At 35.3% G+C, this 20,800-nt stretch overlaps 1 protein-coding gene across 6 annotated transcripts in view; it reads left to right on the forward strand.

Annotated features, from left to right (window-relative positions):
- SBF2 (SET binding factor 2) overlaps positions 1-20,800 on the forward strand; it is a 259,658-nt gene that overhangs the window by 194,053 nt on the left and 44,805 nt on the right. For all 6 annotated transcript variants that reach the window (XM_054067549.1, XM_054067552.1, XM_054067555.1 and 3 more), the window contains 8 exons: positions 10,595-10,765; positions 12,336-12,598; positions 13,853-14,025; positions 14,284-14,357; positions 14,745-14,940; positions 16,155-16,282; positions 18,555-18,730; positions 19,601-19,746. In XM_054067549.1, the coding sequence (XP_053923524.1) occupies positions 10,595-10,765; positions 12,336-12,598; positions 13,853-14,025; positions 14,284-14,357; positions 14,745-14,940; positions 16,155-16,282; positions 18,555-18,730; positions 19,601-19,746 (1,327 nt within the window). The remainder of the gene's footprint in view (positions 1-10,594; positions 10,766-12,335; positions 12,599-13,852; positions 14,026-14,283; positions 14,358-14,744; positions 14,941-16,154; positions 16,283-18,554; positions 18,731-19,600; positions 19,747-20,800) is intronic.

The raw sequence follows: 20,800 nt of genomic DNA on the forward strand, positions 1-20,800 counted from the left end.
GGATGCTTGAGTAGTGCTGATCTAGTTTCAGCAAAAATAACCCAAATGCAATAAAATGTTTCACACATTGGATGTATTACGTCCAATTGGATATATTAGAGGTTGTTAGGTGTGAGAGGATTCCCAATTATAAGAATAAGGGTTTTCTCTGAAAAGCTGAAAGGCAGTACTAGAGAAATTCAGAATAGTTCTATCATATTTTAGCTGTTATCATCCAGTGCTTTTCCAAGAGAGACCCATTCCAAGGTTGATTATGTAACAGAAGCATCATAGTTTGAAAAGTGCTTGCAAAAGAGGATCAACTGTGCAGTCACAGAGAAGCTACTGAATGAAAGGCTGATGTGGAGATCTATGATGATGCCTGAAGAGTTGATTTCATTTTTATGTCTTTATCAGGCAAAGTTTACAGTTTGTATTTACTGAAATAAGTGGTATGTTAGTCCAACTGTACTGTGACAAACACTGGGAAATTTTGTACTTATATTATCTTTGTTACTTTATAACAAATAATGATATATTAGTCTTCATTGTTGTTTTAGAGTTTGTGTAAATAACAGGGAATTGCATGGAGTCAGTGGATGGTACAATATAATTTTGAGAAGTAAAATTGCTGGGGTTTAACGTAAGTTTTCATTCTCAACTTTTATTTCTGCACAACTGCAATTGGCCTAAGTAATTCTCATAAATGTCACTGTGCTATTAGCCTTCTGTAAAGTTAGAAATGCTTACTGTTAGGTGCTTTCTATACCGAAATATTTTCATTCTTGAATCTTGTTGCTATAATTCTTTCTAAATGTTTCTCTCTTGGTCTGATGTACTTGGGATGACAGCACTTCTACTTTAAAATTACCACATTTGAATTACTGGCATTAATTTAGGAAACACCCATCCTGAAAGACTTCCTTTATTGTCTTGGCAAGATGTTTTGTCAGCTTCCATTTATTTTTTTCTTGTATATCTATTCTGCCAATTCTGATACTATCTTGTTTTGTGACTGAAATTGAATTAAACGACATAATTTTTAATACTGTACTTATTTATCCATTGTCAGAATGGTAATCCCTTAAATGTAGAAACACATTAGGTTGCCTCTTGAAAAAATCGCAAAAACATTCCTGTATTGCACAGTGGATAGTACGGAAGAAGCTGAACCACAACAGTAGGTATGCGTAGGCAGACATTAAGCAGTTCCTAGTTTATATATAATTCTTCCCAAATGAACAGCAGTATCATGCAGGAGGGAAGAAAGCTCCTCAAGAGCTTACAGCAGGAGCTTGAAATAAGTAATAATACTTGAAGCCAGGCAGTTTGAGACACTGCAAGGAAGCTGTGGAGCAGTATTAGTCATCATCACTGTTGATGATTCTGTCCACCAGTAGGTTAACTGTGGCTGAAGTTTTTATAAGCATGACATAAAAGCAGTATTTTATTGAATTTGGAGAGAGGATAAGTGCACTTGGCAGATGCTTATCAATATGAGTGGAATCATGGAAGAAAATAATAAGGTGATGGTCAAAGTTCTCTCAATATTTCCAAATGCTCTCCCAGTCAAGGGTTTTTATTACATCCGTTGTAATTCCCTGTCATATAAAGATTACAGTTTAGTGAATTATTTTTGCAAAAGCAACATACTTTTAAAGTTAAACCAGGAACCTGAGGATTCTTGTTAGCTATGATTGAGTGGTTTTGCACTATCATTTGCAAACACAAATGCCGAAATGTCATCTTCGATCCTTGAGATTTTAATTAGTGTACCTTGGTTTGAAATGGATACATAATACATATCTGTGGAACAGATTTCACGTCTTTGCAGAGGTAGAGTATATCTCACTTCTAAAACTACTTTCAGGTGAAAAAAAAACCTGGAATAAATAAAACATGAAAGTTATAATACAATGGTTTAGCACATTAGCGACAAACTAGAGAGGAGAGACTACAGGATTTTTTTTAACGTGTGTCTTTACAAGGAATTTTGGAAACGAATTACTGCAGTAACTTTGCTCTGTTGAAGAGGCTTGCTTTCCCAGAGTGATAACATCATGAGAAACATTGAAAAGAACTTTGCAATCTGCGTTTTCTTTCCTTAGTGGTTTGTGGGAGGAAGTACTTGGTCAGGAAGAAAAAAAGACAACCCTCCCCTGCGCCCAAATAAAATAAGAAGTAAAGATATAGATGTTGTAGTAAACGTTTGGTTCGGTAACTGAGGAACTGATCCACAACCTCCTAGAATAAACAGAAACTTTTCCATTGTATTCCCAGAAGCATTGGATTACATAATTCGTAACTATTCCTGATTCTACTTGAACTCATTTTCTAGCAATGGTTTGACTGTAACAATCTTAATTTGGTTCTAGCCCATCTCTCTACATTGTTATTATTGCTAGGAGCAGTTACAGAGATAGGGCTTCATTTAGAATTTCCACCAGAATTTCTGGTGGTTTAATTAAAATTTCTGGCAAAGATTCTGACCTTAAACTGAAGGAATGTAAGTCTGAAGTAACAGAGACCCAGGCATTTTCTATATCTCTAAGTTCACCTTGACCTCCTGATTGCTACCTCCTTACTTCAGTAGGATGGAGCTTAGGTTTCTGCATTAAAATACAATTCTTTTATTGTATTCAGTTTCATTGAGGTATTGTTATTGGGGCAGCATTATTGTATTTCCCCAGAAGATAACAAGTGCTCATTAGTGGTGAGGGAGATACGTTGCTGATATATTTGTGTATATTGCCTGCTTTTAGGTGAATTTTTATGTTGCCATTCTAGATATCTCATAACCAATTTAAATGGGGTGTGGCCAGATAATTGAGGTGTCACAAATGCTTTTGTGTCTTATGGTTTTCCCTTCACTGATACACATTATTATTCTCCCAGTGATTCAAGGCCATAAGTGAAGTTTGTATATGCTGCTGTTTTCATCCACATCTCTGCATTTTATCCACTTATTGCTTCTTTATCCTTCATAATAGTTCCTACAGCTGAAATTCTTGTCAGGATCCTCTTCTTTGCTTCCTCTGATTCATCGCTGGCTTTCTGAACTTGTGAATACCACATCAGCTCTTTGCCAATAGTTGAAAACACTCCTGCCGATAAGAATTTACTAGGCAGATTTAGTAGCTGTCCTCTTCCTCATGCACTGCTTATGCCATATCTGGAGCTTATAATTTGGCAAAAGAGCTCCTTGCGGTGTCCTGCTCTGTGATGCATTTGCATCCAGCACCTGCACAATCATTTTCTTTGCCTGATTGTCAGACCTGATCTTTGTTTACTCTGTCAGATGGCTTGCCTCAGAGTGCAATAAGTTCAAGCTTCTTGTCTTTACTTCCAGAATTCTTCATGGTATTGCTCTTGCGTTTTTGCTCATCTTCTCTCTTTCACCTTCTGGACCATGTAGTATATATAGTTTGTATTGCCAAGATGAGATCTAGTACTCTTACAATTCTTTTTATTCATTTGCAATATATATTCTGTATTGTACACTTACATCTTTCTGACTATTTTGATCATCCTGTTTTTGAGGACTACTTGAAGACTATTGTTTTAATAGTGTCACAGTTTAGCCTCACCTGGCTGAATCTCAGCAGCTAAAACCATGCAGTTGAGCTCCCAAAATCGCTTTCCCCCCCAGCCCCACAGGGAAAGGGGAGAGGGAAATGAGAGAAGAAAGACTTATCAGTTGGAAACTAAGAGGACAGCTTTAATGAAATAAATAATAATAATAATAATAAAGTAATAGAATATATACAAATATATGAGATTGTGCCCTCACCCCTCAATGGCAATATGTCACCACAAATGCTGTAGAGCAGGCACGAGGGAATAGATCCACAGCTAGGAGGAAGCTGGACTCAGGAACTGGATTCAGGAACACACGGATCTGGGATCAGGAGCAACCAGACAGACAAGGTCTCACTGGACGTCAGCCATCGCAGAAGAGAGCAAGACCCTCATGATCTCTCAAGTTTATACAGAGAATAACATATATGGAATGGAATATCCTCGTGGTCAGTTTAGGGTCACCTGCCCTGTTCAACCCTCCTCGCAGGTGCGGCCTTTGACGATGGCCTTGGTTAAGTATAAGCATTGGCCTTTTTGCATACCAATGCCCTGTGTTATCACTTTGGAAGAAGTCTCAAAACGCTGTCTCAAAAGCATGCAGTTAGCTTTCAGAGAATGAAGTTACAGCAACAGAGTTAGACACAAAACTAACTCTAATTTAGCTCAAACCACAACAAACAGTTTCTTCGGATAACGCTGAATATTGAGAGAACTTCAGAGAGAATTTTACCAATGAAGACAGAGAAAGCTGCCAAAGGAGAAGGAAAATAGTAAAGAAAGAAATATTAGAATGAAGTGACAGAAGACCTTAAAAAGAATTACTTTAATATCCTTTTTGGGATTACTTAGATACTCTGTTAGCTAGGTTCTAAATGTCATAGGATATCATCAATAATTGTAAGTACCACTACCTAAATATAAATAAAAACATAAACTTGTGAGATTTACAGGGTTTGTTTTATTCTGAGCATAGACCTGGATAACGACTTTGTTGCTTGGAGGTCATTTTAATGGGTAGAGCCAATACCACCACTCCAGTGCAGTCGCAGAGGTCACTGCTGAGCCACCTAATGCCACACAAATACAGTGACATCTTGGAAGATTTTCAAAGTAGCTGTGTCACAATTTTGAAGTCTTCAGGTGGGTTCAACACTGCAGCTGAAAAATCGGTCAAGTCTGTAACTTAGCTAGTGTGATTAAATCTTAGTGAATAGAGTCATGGTAGTTTCTCTAATGAAATTAGATTTTTTAACAAAAATATTTTGATGGACTATAGGCGGGGGAAAAATGAGCATATTTCTTATCCACTTCTTGTAACTTAACCTTTGGTAGAATTGTGAATTCTGGTATGAAAATGTCTTTCTCTTTTTTTTTTACGGGTTCTGAACATTCTTCATTCTAGAGGATTTTAATTTCCTTAATCTGTTCCTTGTATGACAGAACATTGTAAATTTTTTTATTATCTCTTTGGAGAAAGAAGTTTGTTGGGGTGCATTATTTAATTTTGCATATATCTGTTATCATTTATTTGTATGTCTTGATAAATCCATATCAAAATCTCTGAGATATTCTGTATGTAAGTAGAATATAGTGAATAATGCATGATCTTGAGGAATCATGAGCAGTTAGAAGTCATTTTTGACAGAAAATGTATATAATAAATAAAGCTCCATCCAGAATTATATCCCAATTTTATAAAATTCTAGAATTCTATTGCCCTCTGCTGGTTTAGTGCACCTGTCTATGATTTGGTAGTGCTGAATTATAAGAGAATTGGCCTTTCTTTTACTTTTCATGGTGAAATAATAATAGATAAAGAGTATTATGAACTACTTTGCTAATCGCACTTTATAATATTTTAAAATACCCATCAGTTTTTAATCCCGTCTTGTTTGTTGGCTTTCTGAAGGTAACAGAGTTGGCAAATTGTTTTGATTTTTGTTGCTGAAGTTTTCAGGTTGCAGAAGCAGCTTTATTTGGTATTTTGTTGTCTTTTTTTCTACTGCACTGATAATCAAAACTTATTAAAAAAAAGGAAGCTTTGCTGTTCTTACTTTATGCTTTTATAACCTTCCCCCACATTTGTGTGTATGATACATGTGGGTGTAATTTTGTAGTTTAGACAAAATGGGAAAGCCATTTATTGAATTTTTTGACTGATGTTTTCCATGCAGCACTTGGTGAGACTTGAAAACATATTCATAGACGCTTAACATTTGTTTGAGTATAGGCATGCTGTGATAAATAACTTTATATATGCATGGTGCGATGCGGTGTTACATGCAAGTGATATATAAATAAGCCTCACTCCTGGAGGTTAGTCTGTGTAGATTGATCATGTGGGACTTCTTTGAAGTCTTTTTTGATTTACCAGGTTTCTGTGTGGGCCCAACATAGCTCTGAATGCAGGACTGGCTCACAGATTATGTTCATAGGCACAACTTGGTTTACATTGTCTTGGAGGGGGGCAGCGTGTTGCCTACAGTAAGTGGTACTCATTCATGATCTGCAATAGGTGGTCATTGAATGTCTGTATGAACAGCTCCTAGGTGGAGGGTAAACCTTTAAAGTAGCAGTGTCACTATTCCTGGATGATATGTAAGTTTTGGGGACTTCTAGGGACAACCTTACACAATATGAGGGAGGAAGTGCTGTGATCTCCTTTGGAATGCAAAAAGATTGATCGGTAACTTCACGGGTATTGCAGTATTTTTCTCACAGAAATCAAGCAGACAACCCATAACACAGTGCTTCTTCGAGGAGCTGAGGAGGAAACTATTCCTTGCATTCAGCAGCAACCTCTTCCTCACCTCTCTTCCTTCCTCTTCTTACCAAAAGCATCCAAAGCAATAATCGAGGATATAGATTGGAGACAGAAATCCGTTTTACTTCTAAAGTGAACTGAATTTCTATTAAAAAATAGAGTACTATTTAGTTTGCCCCTTCTGTTTCCATAGCCACGAGACATGCAGAAAAATCCTGCCAGAAAAGAGCAGCCTTGGTTATATTCATATTCTGCTGTTTACTCTTTTTGGTTTGTAAATGTTTTTCCAATATCACAATCAATAAATAGACCCTTTGCTTTTCTAGAATACACTTGCTTTCTTTTTTAAGCTTTTGTGGTGTAAAGGATGACTGATGAGCGATCAGCCCAAAGCATGCTTTGCTTTTCCATAAACAAGCAATCTAAATAATACAGTGTCATAGAGAAGCTCTTTGGGAACCTGCACCTCACAGTACGATTGCAATCTAAGTGTTGGTTCACATTTTTTTTACTGAGCTACAGTTATCACTTTCAGAATTGGGAGTATCCAGTGACAGGAAACAGAGAAAAAATTCTAGACATGATAATTCCACTGGATAATTCCAGTGTCACTCAGTAACGTGAAAATAATGTAAAGATAATGCCTAAATTCAGGAAATTGCATATAATCACATATCACAAGTCCCAAATCTACCTTGTGTTATCACAAACTATAGAATGTAATTATTATTTTGATATGCGTTATGTCTGTTTCATACATAATCTGAGAGGGGAGTGTTTGGGGTTTTATAAATGCCATTATGCTATTGAAAGAACTTAGTGTCCTTTGCTCAAATGAACTCTTTTTCTTTTGGTTATTATAATCTACACCTCAATGCTCATTTAAGCTGTCACACAGAAAGCTTTTGAATAATGATTTTATCAGTCCAGAACTGGTTTTGTTATTTTCTTTTGAGGTCTTTTTTAAGCTGTCAGCCCTTAAATCCTCTTTTATAAGTGGGAAATTCTTTTGCTGCTTCCTACGTTCATTCTGTCTGGCAGGAATGAGTATCAGTACAGGGAGTAGAAAGAGTATATATATATATCAGTATAGCTTAGCTGTCCTGTGGAAACATAGGTTAAGATTTGTTTTATATATGTACTATTGCCTGATCAAAAACACTGAACTACTATTTTACTTACACCATAGAAATCCTAAGCAAATTCTTTTGAATACAACAGAAAATACAGAGGTCCTTTTGATGTGTTAGATTAGTTTCCATTCTAGTCAAACGGGTTGACTAAGCTCTCCCAGGGCAGAGAATATAGGCATTGCAACCTTCATGGAATGCTTACGTTTGTTCCAAGAGTAGTTTTAGTCCATGGATTTTGACTGCATAGGAGCAGCAGTGTGCTGCTTAAGATTGGTATGCATATTGCTTTTTTACAAACAATCTACCGTAAATAAGCTGAGAATCCAAAGTGGTTTTGCCCAAAATAACTGGCAGAACTGAGCCTGGAACTACAAGTCCTGGCTTTGATTCTGTACTCTGGCCACTGTTGGGTTTTGCATTTGTTTCAACACATGCAGGTGATGAGGATAATGTTTATGATTTCTTAGCTTTTGATAGATTTTCTTTCATCCTTTTGTGAACAAACTATTTTTACTTTGCTTAGAAGTTACTATCAGTGTTGATTTACATTCTTATATTTGAACAAAAATCTCTGTCCTTTAAAATTTGTTTTGTACAGAACTGTTCATGGTTTTAAATTATGAGGACAGGAAGAGCTTCTAAAAGCCCCTCAACTTTCCTGTCACCTTTGTCCAGGTGTGAAAATAACTTGTTTAATTTTTATTTCTTTAACACTATTACTGTGGACCCAGGGTTATGAGTTTAAAATTTCTTTTGGGTTTATGCTAAAGATCACCCCTTTTTACCTAGTTTAAAAATTTCCTGATTTGGGCTGGGGCATCAAAGGCAGCTGGACAGTTTGATAATCAAATCATTCTTTTGTGTGGCATTCACTACACAAATTGCCATTACCAGCGAGCTATTCTTGAATAGACATATGCTCTTTTGTGCTGTTTTGTGACTGGGAATTACTGCGAGTGAAAAAAATAAATAATAAATCAAAGTAAAAGTGATGATATGGCTTTAGCAGTAACTGCTGCTTTCAAGATGCGTTGCCCATATTTGTATTCCATGATCTACCTGTCATCCCATTTCCTCTGTCATACAAGTGTTGTGCATGTGGATTTTGAGTTAGGTGGATGATTGGGCCGGATCCGTTCTGTAGTCCCTCTATTAATTAGCACAGCTGAATAAATTACTCCATTTTAAGCTAGCTATGTACATGCCTACCGAAGGTGAAAGAAGTGAAATTACAAGGTCTTAAAGAACTAAGATTGCTGTGAAGGAGGTAGCTTTATAGGAGGATAAAGGTAGTCCTCCTATATATTATTTGTTTTAACATTTTCTCATTTTTCAATTAAAAAACTCAATTTCATGTACTGGTATTTGTCCTGCCAATTAACACACTTGACATAGTCATGAATTAGTGTATATTTTACATGTCTGAGATTTTTTCAAGGGATGCCCAGCAGTCAGTACGAAGATCAATAGGACACTGTTTGAGCTGTCCTGTTCTGTGAATTAACAGCTAGATCAAACATGAAGCCATTGCTGTGCGATCAGTTATTGTTTCCTGTGAGCTATCATCAACTGCATCACAAATGAAACTTGGGAATTTGTTACACGAAACAGCTGTCTTCTCTTTCAATCTGTATGGAATGAACAATCACATTGAACGTAATTTGAGTCTTCCACACATTTAGATTTTTTAACAGGTTACCAATAGATTTTGATTAAATTCTGCATGATTACATAAAAATTGTTTTTCACTTTGTGATGGTTAATCGCGAGAGTATTTCAGTTTGGTAAATTTTAGTAGCATGTCACTTATCATTTCCTCAAACATATCATTTCAAAGAACCTTGTCTTTGATATGGAATGAATACATGGCACATGATCAGGAATTCTAGTTCATGATGTACTTGGAAGAGCATAGTGTGGAAAACACAGTTCGAAGAATTGCAAAACCAGAAATCTGTAAACCAGAGTTCAGAATTTTCAGTAGTAAATTCCTAGCCTTCCATTTGAATGCTTGGGTGCCTACTAAGGACGTATTATACATACTGGCTGTTGTGTACAGTTGTGCAATTATAAATATTAAATCAAGTAGTGATTTAAGCTCTACAGGAAATTGTTTTACAGCCTAATCATTGAAGTAAAACTTAACTTCTATTTATACTGTTTATTTCAAATATGAGTAGTATTTTGAGTGAAAGTAATTAAACGAGACACCCAATAATGGACTTTATTCTTCGGTTCTACTCTAGAAGTAATCATAAGCAGGATTTAGATTACCTGCTTCTTTGCTATATGCAATATACAAAACAAATTTTTTGTGGCCTTTTTTTTTCTCAAAAGTAAGAATGTATGATATAAGATTTCATTCTTCATTATTTGAGTCATTTAAATGTATTTCCTTACATTGTACGTAGTTATCAAAGATATTAAACGACTCGCTGTAAGATCATGCTACCTAAATAAATAGACTTACTTGAAAAAAAAACGGTGAATTCAGAATGAATAATGCTGTAACAATTCTGGTTTTATTTGAGACCTTATAGGAATCTTGTGACTTCAAAGAACATACTGCAGTAGTACTCTCTCAGGAGCTGACTTTGGGTCATGGAGTACAGTACATAACAGTGAAGAGAACAATTTTTCTAATCTGCTGTTGCAATAAATGCAACTTGTTAGAAGGAGTCAGTTGCCACTTACAATTATTTTAAATTTTATTACATAGTTCTGATTTTTAAATAAAATGAGAAGAAAATTCATCTGTTTGAATACTGATTTCTATGTTGTAGGACTAAGTTATTAAAAATACTGTATTTTGTTGGCAAGGAAAATGTTTTATATTAGAAATGTATTCTGTACTATCATCACAAAATCCTTCCTCTGAGGCCTCATTTTTCTCCCGAGTCAAGAAAGCAAATCTTTACACTAGCATTAGATTTTATACAGGCTTCCTGTATGTTAATTTCTTTAATGGCACAAAATTAAAGATAATTACTCTTTCCTATATTGCACAAAAGATGTACAAAAGATGGTGTGTGTTGCATATTTCAGTCTACTCAGATTTTACCTATACTCAAGCCATAGCCTTTAATGGAAATGAAATAATACGGCTAATTTGTCAATTTTACACTTTTTTTACCTTCAGAAATTAGCACCTGGAGTTAGTCAGTTTGCATACACCTGTGTACAAGACCATCCTATCTGGACTAACCAACAGTTTTGGGAAACAACCTTCTATAGCAATGTGCAAAATCAAGTTCGCTCCCTCTACCTTACAGCCAAAGATGACAACCATGCAGTACAGTTGAAACAAAAGGTAGGAGAATATATTAAAGTAAATATCGAGGTAGTATTTTTATTCACGTTTTAATTGTCCCCTAATTTAGAGAGAGATAAATTACGGTTCCTCCAATTTTCTGTATTTTTCTTTCATTTTTCCCATATTAAGCAGTGTACAGTGACATGAAAAATTGCAATTATCTGCAAAGCATTATAATTTGATGTTGCTCTTATGGTTTTTCAAGGAGCTACTTTTTTGTATACTTTTCCACACCTTAAGGTATATGTTTTCCCTGAGAGTAATAGCTTATCATACAGCAATGTTATAAACTAGCAGAAGTTCTGTTATATGAAAAACCCAAGCTAGCAGCAGTTCTAATGTCCAATGTTAGATTATTACCAAACCTCTGGGTGGTTTATGTTGAAACTCAGTTGGCTTTAATAGAATTAAATGGATCTTCCAGAACACAAATTCTCTCTCAGTAGGAGGAAAGTACATCTCTAATACAAAAATGAAAGTATAATGGGAAGCCTTGCAGCATGCTAAAATAGGATTTATCTTTTTTAAGAAGAAGCACATACACATAGTAAGGAGACATTTGTAATCTCTTCTAGTATGAAAATATTGTTATTAACTATGTGACTGAAAAGTGTATGATACTCAGTTATACAGCAATGCAAAGAGAGGAAGTAAAATGGACAGAGATATCCCCAGACATGTAGTCAGAATGAAGATTGGAAAAGGCATGTCAGACATATTGTAATAAAGAGAAAAAGACTGTGAGACTGCGTATGGGGAGCCCCTTCCAATCTGACAATATGTAAAGAAAGATGTGAAGAATAGAACTTTCAAGGAAGTATCTCCTTTAACCCTCTCACATGTTTATATGGAAAATTAGTTCAACTTTTAACTTCATATGGAAAAAGCGTTTACAAGATAGATACCTAGTCCTTTAATAATTTAACATCAGGCATTAGGTCAATAATATCAGTTGTGGGATCCCTTATCCTAATTTCCTTAGGCTGTAGAATAATTTGACTATGTGCCATCTACCAGCTTTTCTTTAAGCAAATGCTAGAATTGGACTCCAACATGTGAAAACATGAATATTTTAGCTGATCTGGAAACTGTTTATATAAAAACTTGCCTCACCTGAACATCCCAGGAATTTGGAGAGTATCACGTGCGTTAAGCAGTGAGCTGCATGGTTTTTCTCAATCTGATTTATGTTCGTTCTTATGTGAGCTAAGTGGAGAAGCTAAGAAGAGCAGCTATATTAAAATCGGTAAACCACTCTGAAGAAACATGGAAGATCATATAACATAAAAGTGATCTGGAAAGAAATTATGTTATTTAGATCTGTCCACACTGTGCTGCTTGCATATTTCATTATACTGCCATCAAACCTCAGTAACTATGATCATAACTCTCCTTAAACCCTATTGAGTTGTAGCTATTTGCTTTTTAAAGCAATTAATATATATTTTAATCAATTGAAGTTGTTTAATGAACAATTTAATAAATAGTTTTAACTAAACATTGTCTTTTAAGCTGTAGCTTTATTCTATCTTCTGTTTCTTTATATTTCTTCCTATATGTCTTCTAGGAGAAAAATTTTTTAGGTCCAGATCAGGATAAGACAGCAATGGACCTGGCTGCTGAACAGCTGCGATTATGGCCAACTCTTAATAAACAAACACAGCAGGAGCTGGTCCAGAATGAGGAAAGTACAGTCTTCAGTCAGGCAATTCATTTTGCTAACCTCATGGTCTACCTGCTAGTGCCACTGGATACAAGTAAGAACAAGTTGTTGAGAACATCAGCTACTGGCGACTGGGAGAGTGGAAGCAACAGTATTGTCACAAACAGGTGGGTGCAGTGGTCATCAGCCAGGATGGGCCACGGTTTTCAAATGCTTCTTAGTTTTCAGGACTTATTCTAAATACCAGATTATTTCAGTATCTTCTCTTCTGTTCAAGTTCATTAATTAAGGAGATCAAGAAGACTAACATGATTCCTCTTATAACACAACTTTATCTGGGGAGTAATTTACCATCATTTAAAGAAACATAAAAATTTTGTTTTCACAGTAAGAATTTTTAATCCAGTAATGTGAATGTTGAAGACAAACATAGGGCATGATGAGAACAGCAGCCTTAGAATGATTTTATTAGTTTTTATATAACTTGAAAAAGCAGTATATGAACCTAAAATCAAAAAAGCATTTGCATAGCATCCATAAAATTAAAATTTCTGTGCAGCAGCTGCAAGGAAGAAAGGCACTGAGGTCACAGAAAGCAAGAGGGCGAAAGGTTAAATTATGAAGGAGACAGGAGCAGTATAACGCAAATTATACTCCCTAGCGAGCATATCCAGGACATTTCATAATAATCCTTCCTTTCTCTCTATTTATTGTCTTCATTATTACCTATGATCCATCAGAATTCCCACCTGATAAAATTGTAGAAACATTGTGTGGGAACACTTACATCAAGTAAAAGATAGGCAAGTTATCTGTATCAGACTTCCCGTGTGTACTCATTTCTGCTGACTAAACACCTCTGAGCTCAGGCATTAGGACATGCTTGGTAGACAGGCTGCAATAGATGTTGCAATGTATGACTCTGACCCTTAATATTATTATGGGAGGCATTTTTAGGTATTTAAAGTACATCTCCCACTGACTTGCTTGCATTTTCTCTCTGATGCACAAAAAACTTTTCTTACGGTCTTTTTAGCTTTTGAATGCTTTGCTCAGCAACCAAAATATTCATTTAATGTACCCTTCCATATGTCACTGGATATTTGTTTACTGTGGATTGCAAATAACGTACTTGACTCTGTGAAGAGAAGACATAGAGCTCACCTCCAAGCAGCTCTTTCTCTCTTGTGGGCCTGTCTATACTGTACTTATGGAGGCAAAGTTCTCCATGCAGTTCTGACAGTGTTAATGACAGTGAAAAAATATGGTGTAATTGTGGTCCCACCATGTGTTTGTAGCAAGGTTTATGTATTGTAACTAGAAAAAAAAAATGTACAGCTTGTCTGTCTCTAGCCAGGTATCATATGTGCATCACCAGCTGAATTAATAACACTTGAAATTTTGCTTCTTTATGTCCATAGTATTGCAGGCAGTGTTGCAGAGAGTTATGACACTGAAAGTGGATTTGAGGACTCTGAGAACAATGATGTTGCAAACGCAGTTGTACGATTCATAACCAGATTTATTGACAAGGTGTGCACAGAGAGTGGAGTTACACAGGATCACATCAAGGGTCTTCATTGCATGATACCAGGTAAAAAAGTAGCTTGTAGTCTTTTTTGTTTTTCTTTTTTTTTTCCTAGTGAGAGAAGTGTACTTTTTAATTTCAGTTAGTTTCAGTGATGTTAGAAAGTTAAGGTTTTTTTTTCTAGCAGCTATTGCTGCTGAATTTCAAATGATTATTCACTTGATCTTTAAAGTTGAGAATTTCAGAATACCACAGTTTTAATTAGATTGCAACTTTCTCTTTCATATTATATGAGACTTGAGTTATGGTATTACTGCTTTCCAGGCATTGTAGCAATGCACATAGAGACCCTGGAGGCTGTCCATCGTGAGAGTAGACGGCTTCCACCAATACAGAAGGCAAGTGTTATGAAACGTATTTGTATTCTCTACAAGTATTAGAATCATGCACTTTAGTAATCTTTTTATACTCCCTCATAATGTTCGGAGGAAACATCGAAACATTGAAAGAAAATTTTCAGTAGTGATAAATAAAGTGCTTGGCTTTGGTCTCATGAAATATGAACTTATGAAACTACTGGAGCCAAACTTCCGATCATAAACAAGCTGTTGCATGCCCGCTGTTTTTTGAGACCAGTTCTCTTAGTTGAATCCAAACTCTATCTCCCTTTGCACTCAGTCTCATAACAATTTTGTTTTGAAGCTTTTAGAGCCAAATATTGTAACTAGACTGAGGTATAACAGTGGTATCATCATTACACTTACACTTCTGTTTATTTGCATCAGCCCAAAATTCTACGACCAGCTTTATTACCAGGAGAAGAATTTGTTTGTGAAGGTCTACGTGTGCTACTGGATCCTGATGGCAGAGAGGAAGCCACAGGAGGATTGCTTGGAGGTCCTCACATTCTCCCTGCTGAAGGAGCTTTGTTCCTTACCACTTACAGGATTATATTTAAAGGCACACCTCATGATCAGCTGGGTAAGACAAGTTGAACAGTGGTAATTGTGGTCCTTCAAATAGGCAGGACTTTGGGCTGACCTTGAAATGTTTGAGCATCTGTTCAAAACATCAACATCAAAATATGCATACTTCACGGTATAATTTTTCATGTTGATCAGATTATAAGAATAATCTTTTAAAATTGGTCTTTATCACTAGATATGACAATGATTGATTTTGATTTTGCATTTAACTTAACTAGAGTTTATTACTTCAGATAAGACATTAGGGGCCAGATGTTTTATTCCTGTATATTGGTACATATTTAGAGTGCCGTCTTCAGTAATTTATATGATGTAAAATCAGACTATATACTTGTCTTAGAGGAAGCTTCAATAGATTGTCACATTGCATTATGGGCTTTTTTACAGACTGCCTAAAGTTGGAGATAGAAAATAATTACATTCCTGGCCATACTTTAGTAATTTCCATAGTCTTTCTGTTTTGAATGGACAAAATGCTTAGTATTTTATATCTCAGTTCCATCTGTAAAGTTGGTCTAATAATGCTGCTTTACAGAGCAACACTTGTAAGTTTCTTCACCACTGGGAGAACATATGTACCGTGTGAGATCTGCAGCTTCCAGTAATTCTAGCTCTTCTTTAAGCAGTCTTTTACAGCCACTGGAAGTATGTTAAATGAAAAATATTTCTGAGTTAGTATTCTCCCTAAAATGTTTATTAATAAATTCTGTATTCTTTTTAATATGTAATGGAAATAGCTCTTCTGAATGATAACTTTTCATGTTTTGACATTTGTCATTTCTAAGCAGATTGTCTTTCAGAAGTATAAATTTATTTTGGAAAGTTCATGGTCAATATGTAAAGATATGAATGTACGTTGTTCATTGTTTCCAAGTTGTATAATGCAATATAAAATCTGAATAAATTTGAAATTGTTTCTTTGCCCCCTACCAACCTAAATTTCAGGTGTGCATTTCTGATATGTAGAAGAACTCAGTAGGCATATTTTCCTAATCCTCACAGCTGAAATTAAGCAGAGATTCAAATTACTAATAGTACTTTAGGAATTTACTAAATTTTTCAGGTATTTTGCCTGAAATTAATTCTGTACCATTATTTTCATGTTGCTTTGTACTTACTCATTCCTATCTATTCAAAATACAAGTTCATGAAAGCAGATCTGATTCTGTGATCTAACAAGTATCTGAAATATAATTTTATGGTCCTCAGTTGGAGAGCAGACAGTGATCCGGAGCTTTCCCATTGCATCTGTTACGAAGGAGAAGAAGATCACTATACAGAATCAGCTGCAGCAGAGTATGCAGGAAGGACTGCAGATCGCTTCAGCTACCTTTCAGGTAAAAGGAAGTTTTGTAAAAATATATGTGACAACACAGTCAGCTCAAAATACTTCTGAGTAGCACTTTGTCCTAATGTTTGTGAAGAGTTTTCTGCCCTGTAAAACCAATAAAGAATTCAGTCCTCTCATAGAAACCCTAGCATTTCTTGGCCTAGTTGATATTTACTTAAGGCTGCTGTTTTCATAGTTGATTTCTTTCACTCCTTTCCTCACCTTTTTATTTTTTGATCTGGTAAAGAGCTGTTTTGGGTACAAAAACTCTTAATGTGAGTAAATAGAGGTCGATGGGAACATGCTTTCTTTCTCCTTACATCTACATGGAATGAATATGGAAAAGCCATACATGTGCAAGGTCTGACAAAAAAACCCAAAACTGTATCTGTAACTCATTTTATTTAACAAATTTAAGAAAATCAACTACGATCATTTTCAAAATAGTTCCGATCTGAGTTAACACACAGCTGCGTATGATGCTGCCAATGTCCAAAGCAACTCTTTAGATCTTTCCGTATGACATGCACAGATCCTGGTAGTTTCGTGTCTGTAGGGTCCCCCTCAGTGTGTTCATCAGAAGCATGTACTGCAGGGTAGTTGATGGAGATGGACTTCTAAGAATTACAAATCATGAAGTCCCTGAGATCTTCCACAAACATTTCTTCTTGGTGGTGATCTTAACTGTGGTCAAACCATGGATCGAAAGTTGAAGGTTTTTATATCATGGACTGAAAATAGATTGCAGTAGTTCAGATAGAAAGATTTGGTTGGGTTGGCTGACTAAAGAAATATGTTTTCATTGAGAACAATAACTCTAACATAATAAAATAGATCATCAGCATTTTGCTAGTTCATTACGCTAATGGGCGTTATTTAGTTATTCATCCTTCTATATCCTATTCAAAAACATAATACCAGGACTACAAGTGAGTAAAACAACCAAAAGAATGTTGCTCTTGTGGACTTCAGAGAGCCCTTCATGAGGACTTTTATTTTCTAGAAATCTTTTTACCAGAATAGTTAGCATATTTCAACGATGTGCTAAATACAGACACGGCTCAGTGTTTTTAGTGCTGGATTCTGGTCAAACATCATCTTTGCTTTTGTTTAGCATAGTTTTGTATTAGGTTATTTGAACAAAAACAATCAGCAAACAGTTTACTTTCTGTTCCCTTTGTAGCAAGGTAGAGTTCAATACAGTATGAAATAGTCCCTCCTCTTTGTTTATTAATTATGACTTTAAGGAGGTTTTGGCTGCAGTTGTGCTATTTAATGTCTTTAAAAATTCAAATCAGTGTGACCCCAAAAGATTCAAGAGCTCCTTTCAAGGAGGTCCTACAACAACAGAGTTATTAGTCATTTGGAAAGTATTTACAAAACAAGTGAAATTAAAAAAACGATCATGATATTCGCCTTCTAGATGGCAAACAAAAGACATTCAAAAGGTGTAAAGGTATGCAGTCAGAAATAAAGCTCTAAGATATTTCTTTGTTCACTTTTTCCACATTCTTTCAAAGTTCTTTTGGGCCCTTTTATGGATTCCCTATTTTCTTTTCTTCTCCCCTCCCACCCCACCCCAAATTGCTGACTGTTGTCCTGTTGGCTGAGGACAATGGGATGGGAACTTTATTCCCCGCTCCCTCCACTCCCAAAACCTTTTCGAAAAGGATTTTTGTAGGTTGGATGGATCAGTGTTGAATAGCACAAGTTTAGTTCCTTTTTAAGGATCAGATTGTGCTATTACATTTTTACTACTAGCAGTTCTCTATACTTTGCAAGATGAGGCAAAAATTGGAATGACTAAATAATGCAAGTATAATGGTTGTGCCATATGAATGCTGAAACTGTTGGTTTGTTGAGAGTCTTTGAAGTGCTTCACAGACCTTCGTTCCCAGTATATGGGCAGAGCTGGCAGAATATTTCCATGCTAAACTGTCCCATGTGACTAGTATTTGAAGTGTTACAGACATTTTAGTGCCAGTGCTACTACTTGGATTTACCAAAATATTTTGTGTTTGATATTATGAGAATTCCAGATGCTTCTTAGTGAAAATGCCTTAGTATTAGGACATAAATGTAAAAATTAAATAAAACATTAATAAGCTGTATAATATCCCTCAAAATCAATAAGATGGATGTATGTATATTTGTCTTTTCTCATGGGCATAGTACTACATAAGTATGGGAATTTTGCTTATATATTTTAGGATCTTTTAATTTCTTTAATTCTAGAATTGCTTTTTCAGTTTCTAACATCTCATGTCTTTAATATGCAGTTAATTAAAGTAGCATTTGATGAAGAAGTAAGCCCTGAAGTGGTGGACATATTTAAGAAACAGTTAATGAAGTTCCGTTATCCTCAGTCTATCTTCAGCACTTTTGCGTTTGCAGCTGGGCAAACAGCACCACAGATAATTTTACCAAAACAAAAAGAGAAGAACACTTCATTCCGGTATATACATTCTTCTTACTTTGTTACTGATGTTCTTGTTTATTATTAGTCATATACATTGAACAATCTGACCACTTTGCAGAAATACAGATCCATCAAGCAGTTTTCAGCAAATTCAAAATAACTGCTTGCTATTCTGCATCTTTTTATATTTACTGGATAAAAGATAGATTAGCATGTGGCAGTTTGGTATAGGAATATATTATTTATTCAAATGTCTAGCTAAAGTAAATCTGAACAAGCATCTCATTACATCTTGAAATGCATACAGCTATGCAAGTTATACCAACATAAAACCCAGATTTCTCGTGTATTGCTTTGCAGATTAATAACCCAGTGTGGATTAGAATTAATTTTACCCTTAGTGCAATCTGCACAGTTGTTCTAGTGTTTTGTAGTCTAGAGTTTGAACTTGGGGTCCTTTTTTGAAGTTTATGTTATACAGTAATTTTTTAGTAGACTAGATGGATCACTAGTCTTTTCAAGAATTTTTTCCTGTAATTTTCTGTTGATGATTGTATTGTTGACACAGAAAAGTAGAATTCCAAGCTAATCATGGAATCCTAAAAAAAATAATTTCTGTCTTTCCTGCTTTTACTTTGTCAGCCTTGTAGGTTGTGCAAATACTTAAAGATGATGGCTGCTTTTTCATTACCATTAGACAGAATAGACACAAATAGTAAAATTTATGTTTAAAAATTAATACAGGAAGCCATTTTTTCTGGAGATGATAATTTTTTTCGTTATATTAAATGAAAAATTATGAAATACATTTTATTTGGGTAAGGGAATTAGTCTTAAAAATCTATACATGTTATCAAGGAGAATTGTATGCATCTTTCTAAATACTATGTTGCTATGAATTTATAGTACCTTCTCAAAGAGCCTTGTGAAAGGAGCAAAACGTGCTGGGAAGATGACAATTGGCCGACAATATTTGTTAAAGAAGAAGACAGGAACAATAGTGGAAGAAAGAGGGAATCGCCCAGGCTGGAATGAAGATGATGATATCTCTGGTAATAGCAAAATGTGTTTTTTCTGTGTTGGTTGATGAGTCTATCCTATTATGCTTCCATTCCAGTATATTGAATAAGTAATATCTTCAAGAAGAAATTGCAGAGTCTTCCTAGACAGGAAAGAGAAAGATTTCAAATATGTACATTTAGTAAGTGTTTTCTTTTGTGATGTTGAGAAGAGGAAGTTGACTTCATTCAATGGTAAAGTAGAATACTAGGTTATTAATTTTTAATTATTTAACTATTTTCCTGTAGTGTCTTCTTTATCATTATTAGTGTAGATGGAACAGCACAGAAGTGTGCTGTAGCTTCCATTTAGGTTTAGACATCGTGACATCTGCATTTAGCCTATAATGAGAAGCAGTAATTCGTGAGATTCAAGAAAGAACAAATACTATGGGAGACTTTTGCGGAAGTGGAAGTGACAAACGATTTCTGAAAGCAGCGGAAGTCATTACTACTGAAAATACCATTTTCCCAAATTTTGGTTGCAAGGATGTGGGGACAGAAGGTAGAAAGTGATTTGGGCACTTTGTGTAGTTCATGTGATGGTGTGGAGTTTGACTTTTTTCCAAATACTTCTTTTCCTACCATATGCTGCTGTCAGTATATCCTTATCTGGACCAGTGCTAATTTATAATAAACCACTAGAGGGAACCAGATTCTCCTGTACATAAACAGGTATTGTTTTGTCATACTGTTCTTTCCTTTTTTAAAAAAAAAATAAGTATTTCAGATAAAGAAGTGTTTATCAGACACTAATAATTTCTTCAAGACATCAAACAAGCCCAATTTTCCTTTTGAATATTTGGTCAGTGAGGAAGGCAACTTATCTGACTTACAAGCAGATGCATAAATGTAGTCTGAAGAGGGACTGTGTTACTGCACTGTCTCCATTCTCTATGAAATGGAAGAAAACCATTCCAGGAAAGCTAGAAAATATTGATTCTCTTCTTTCATTCAAGATAACAGTGGTGGAAAAAGGGCAAAAAGAAAGGTTTCAAACTAGAGAAGGTCTTTACAGTGCCGAAAAAGTGCATTCTTAATTGCATTT

The sequence above is a fragment of the Cuculus canorus genome, chromosome 5, assembly GCF_017976375.1.
Source record: "Cuculus canorus isolate bCucCan1 chromosome 5, bCucCan1.pri, whole genome shotgun sequence".
In the NCBI taxonomy this organism is placed as follows: domain Eukaryota; kingdom Metazoa; phylum Chordata; class Aves; order Cuculiformes; family Cuculidae; genus Cuculus; species Cuculus canorus.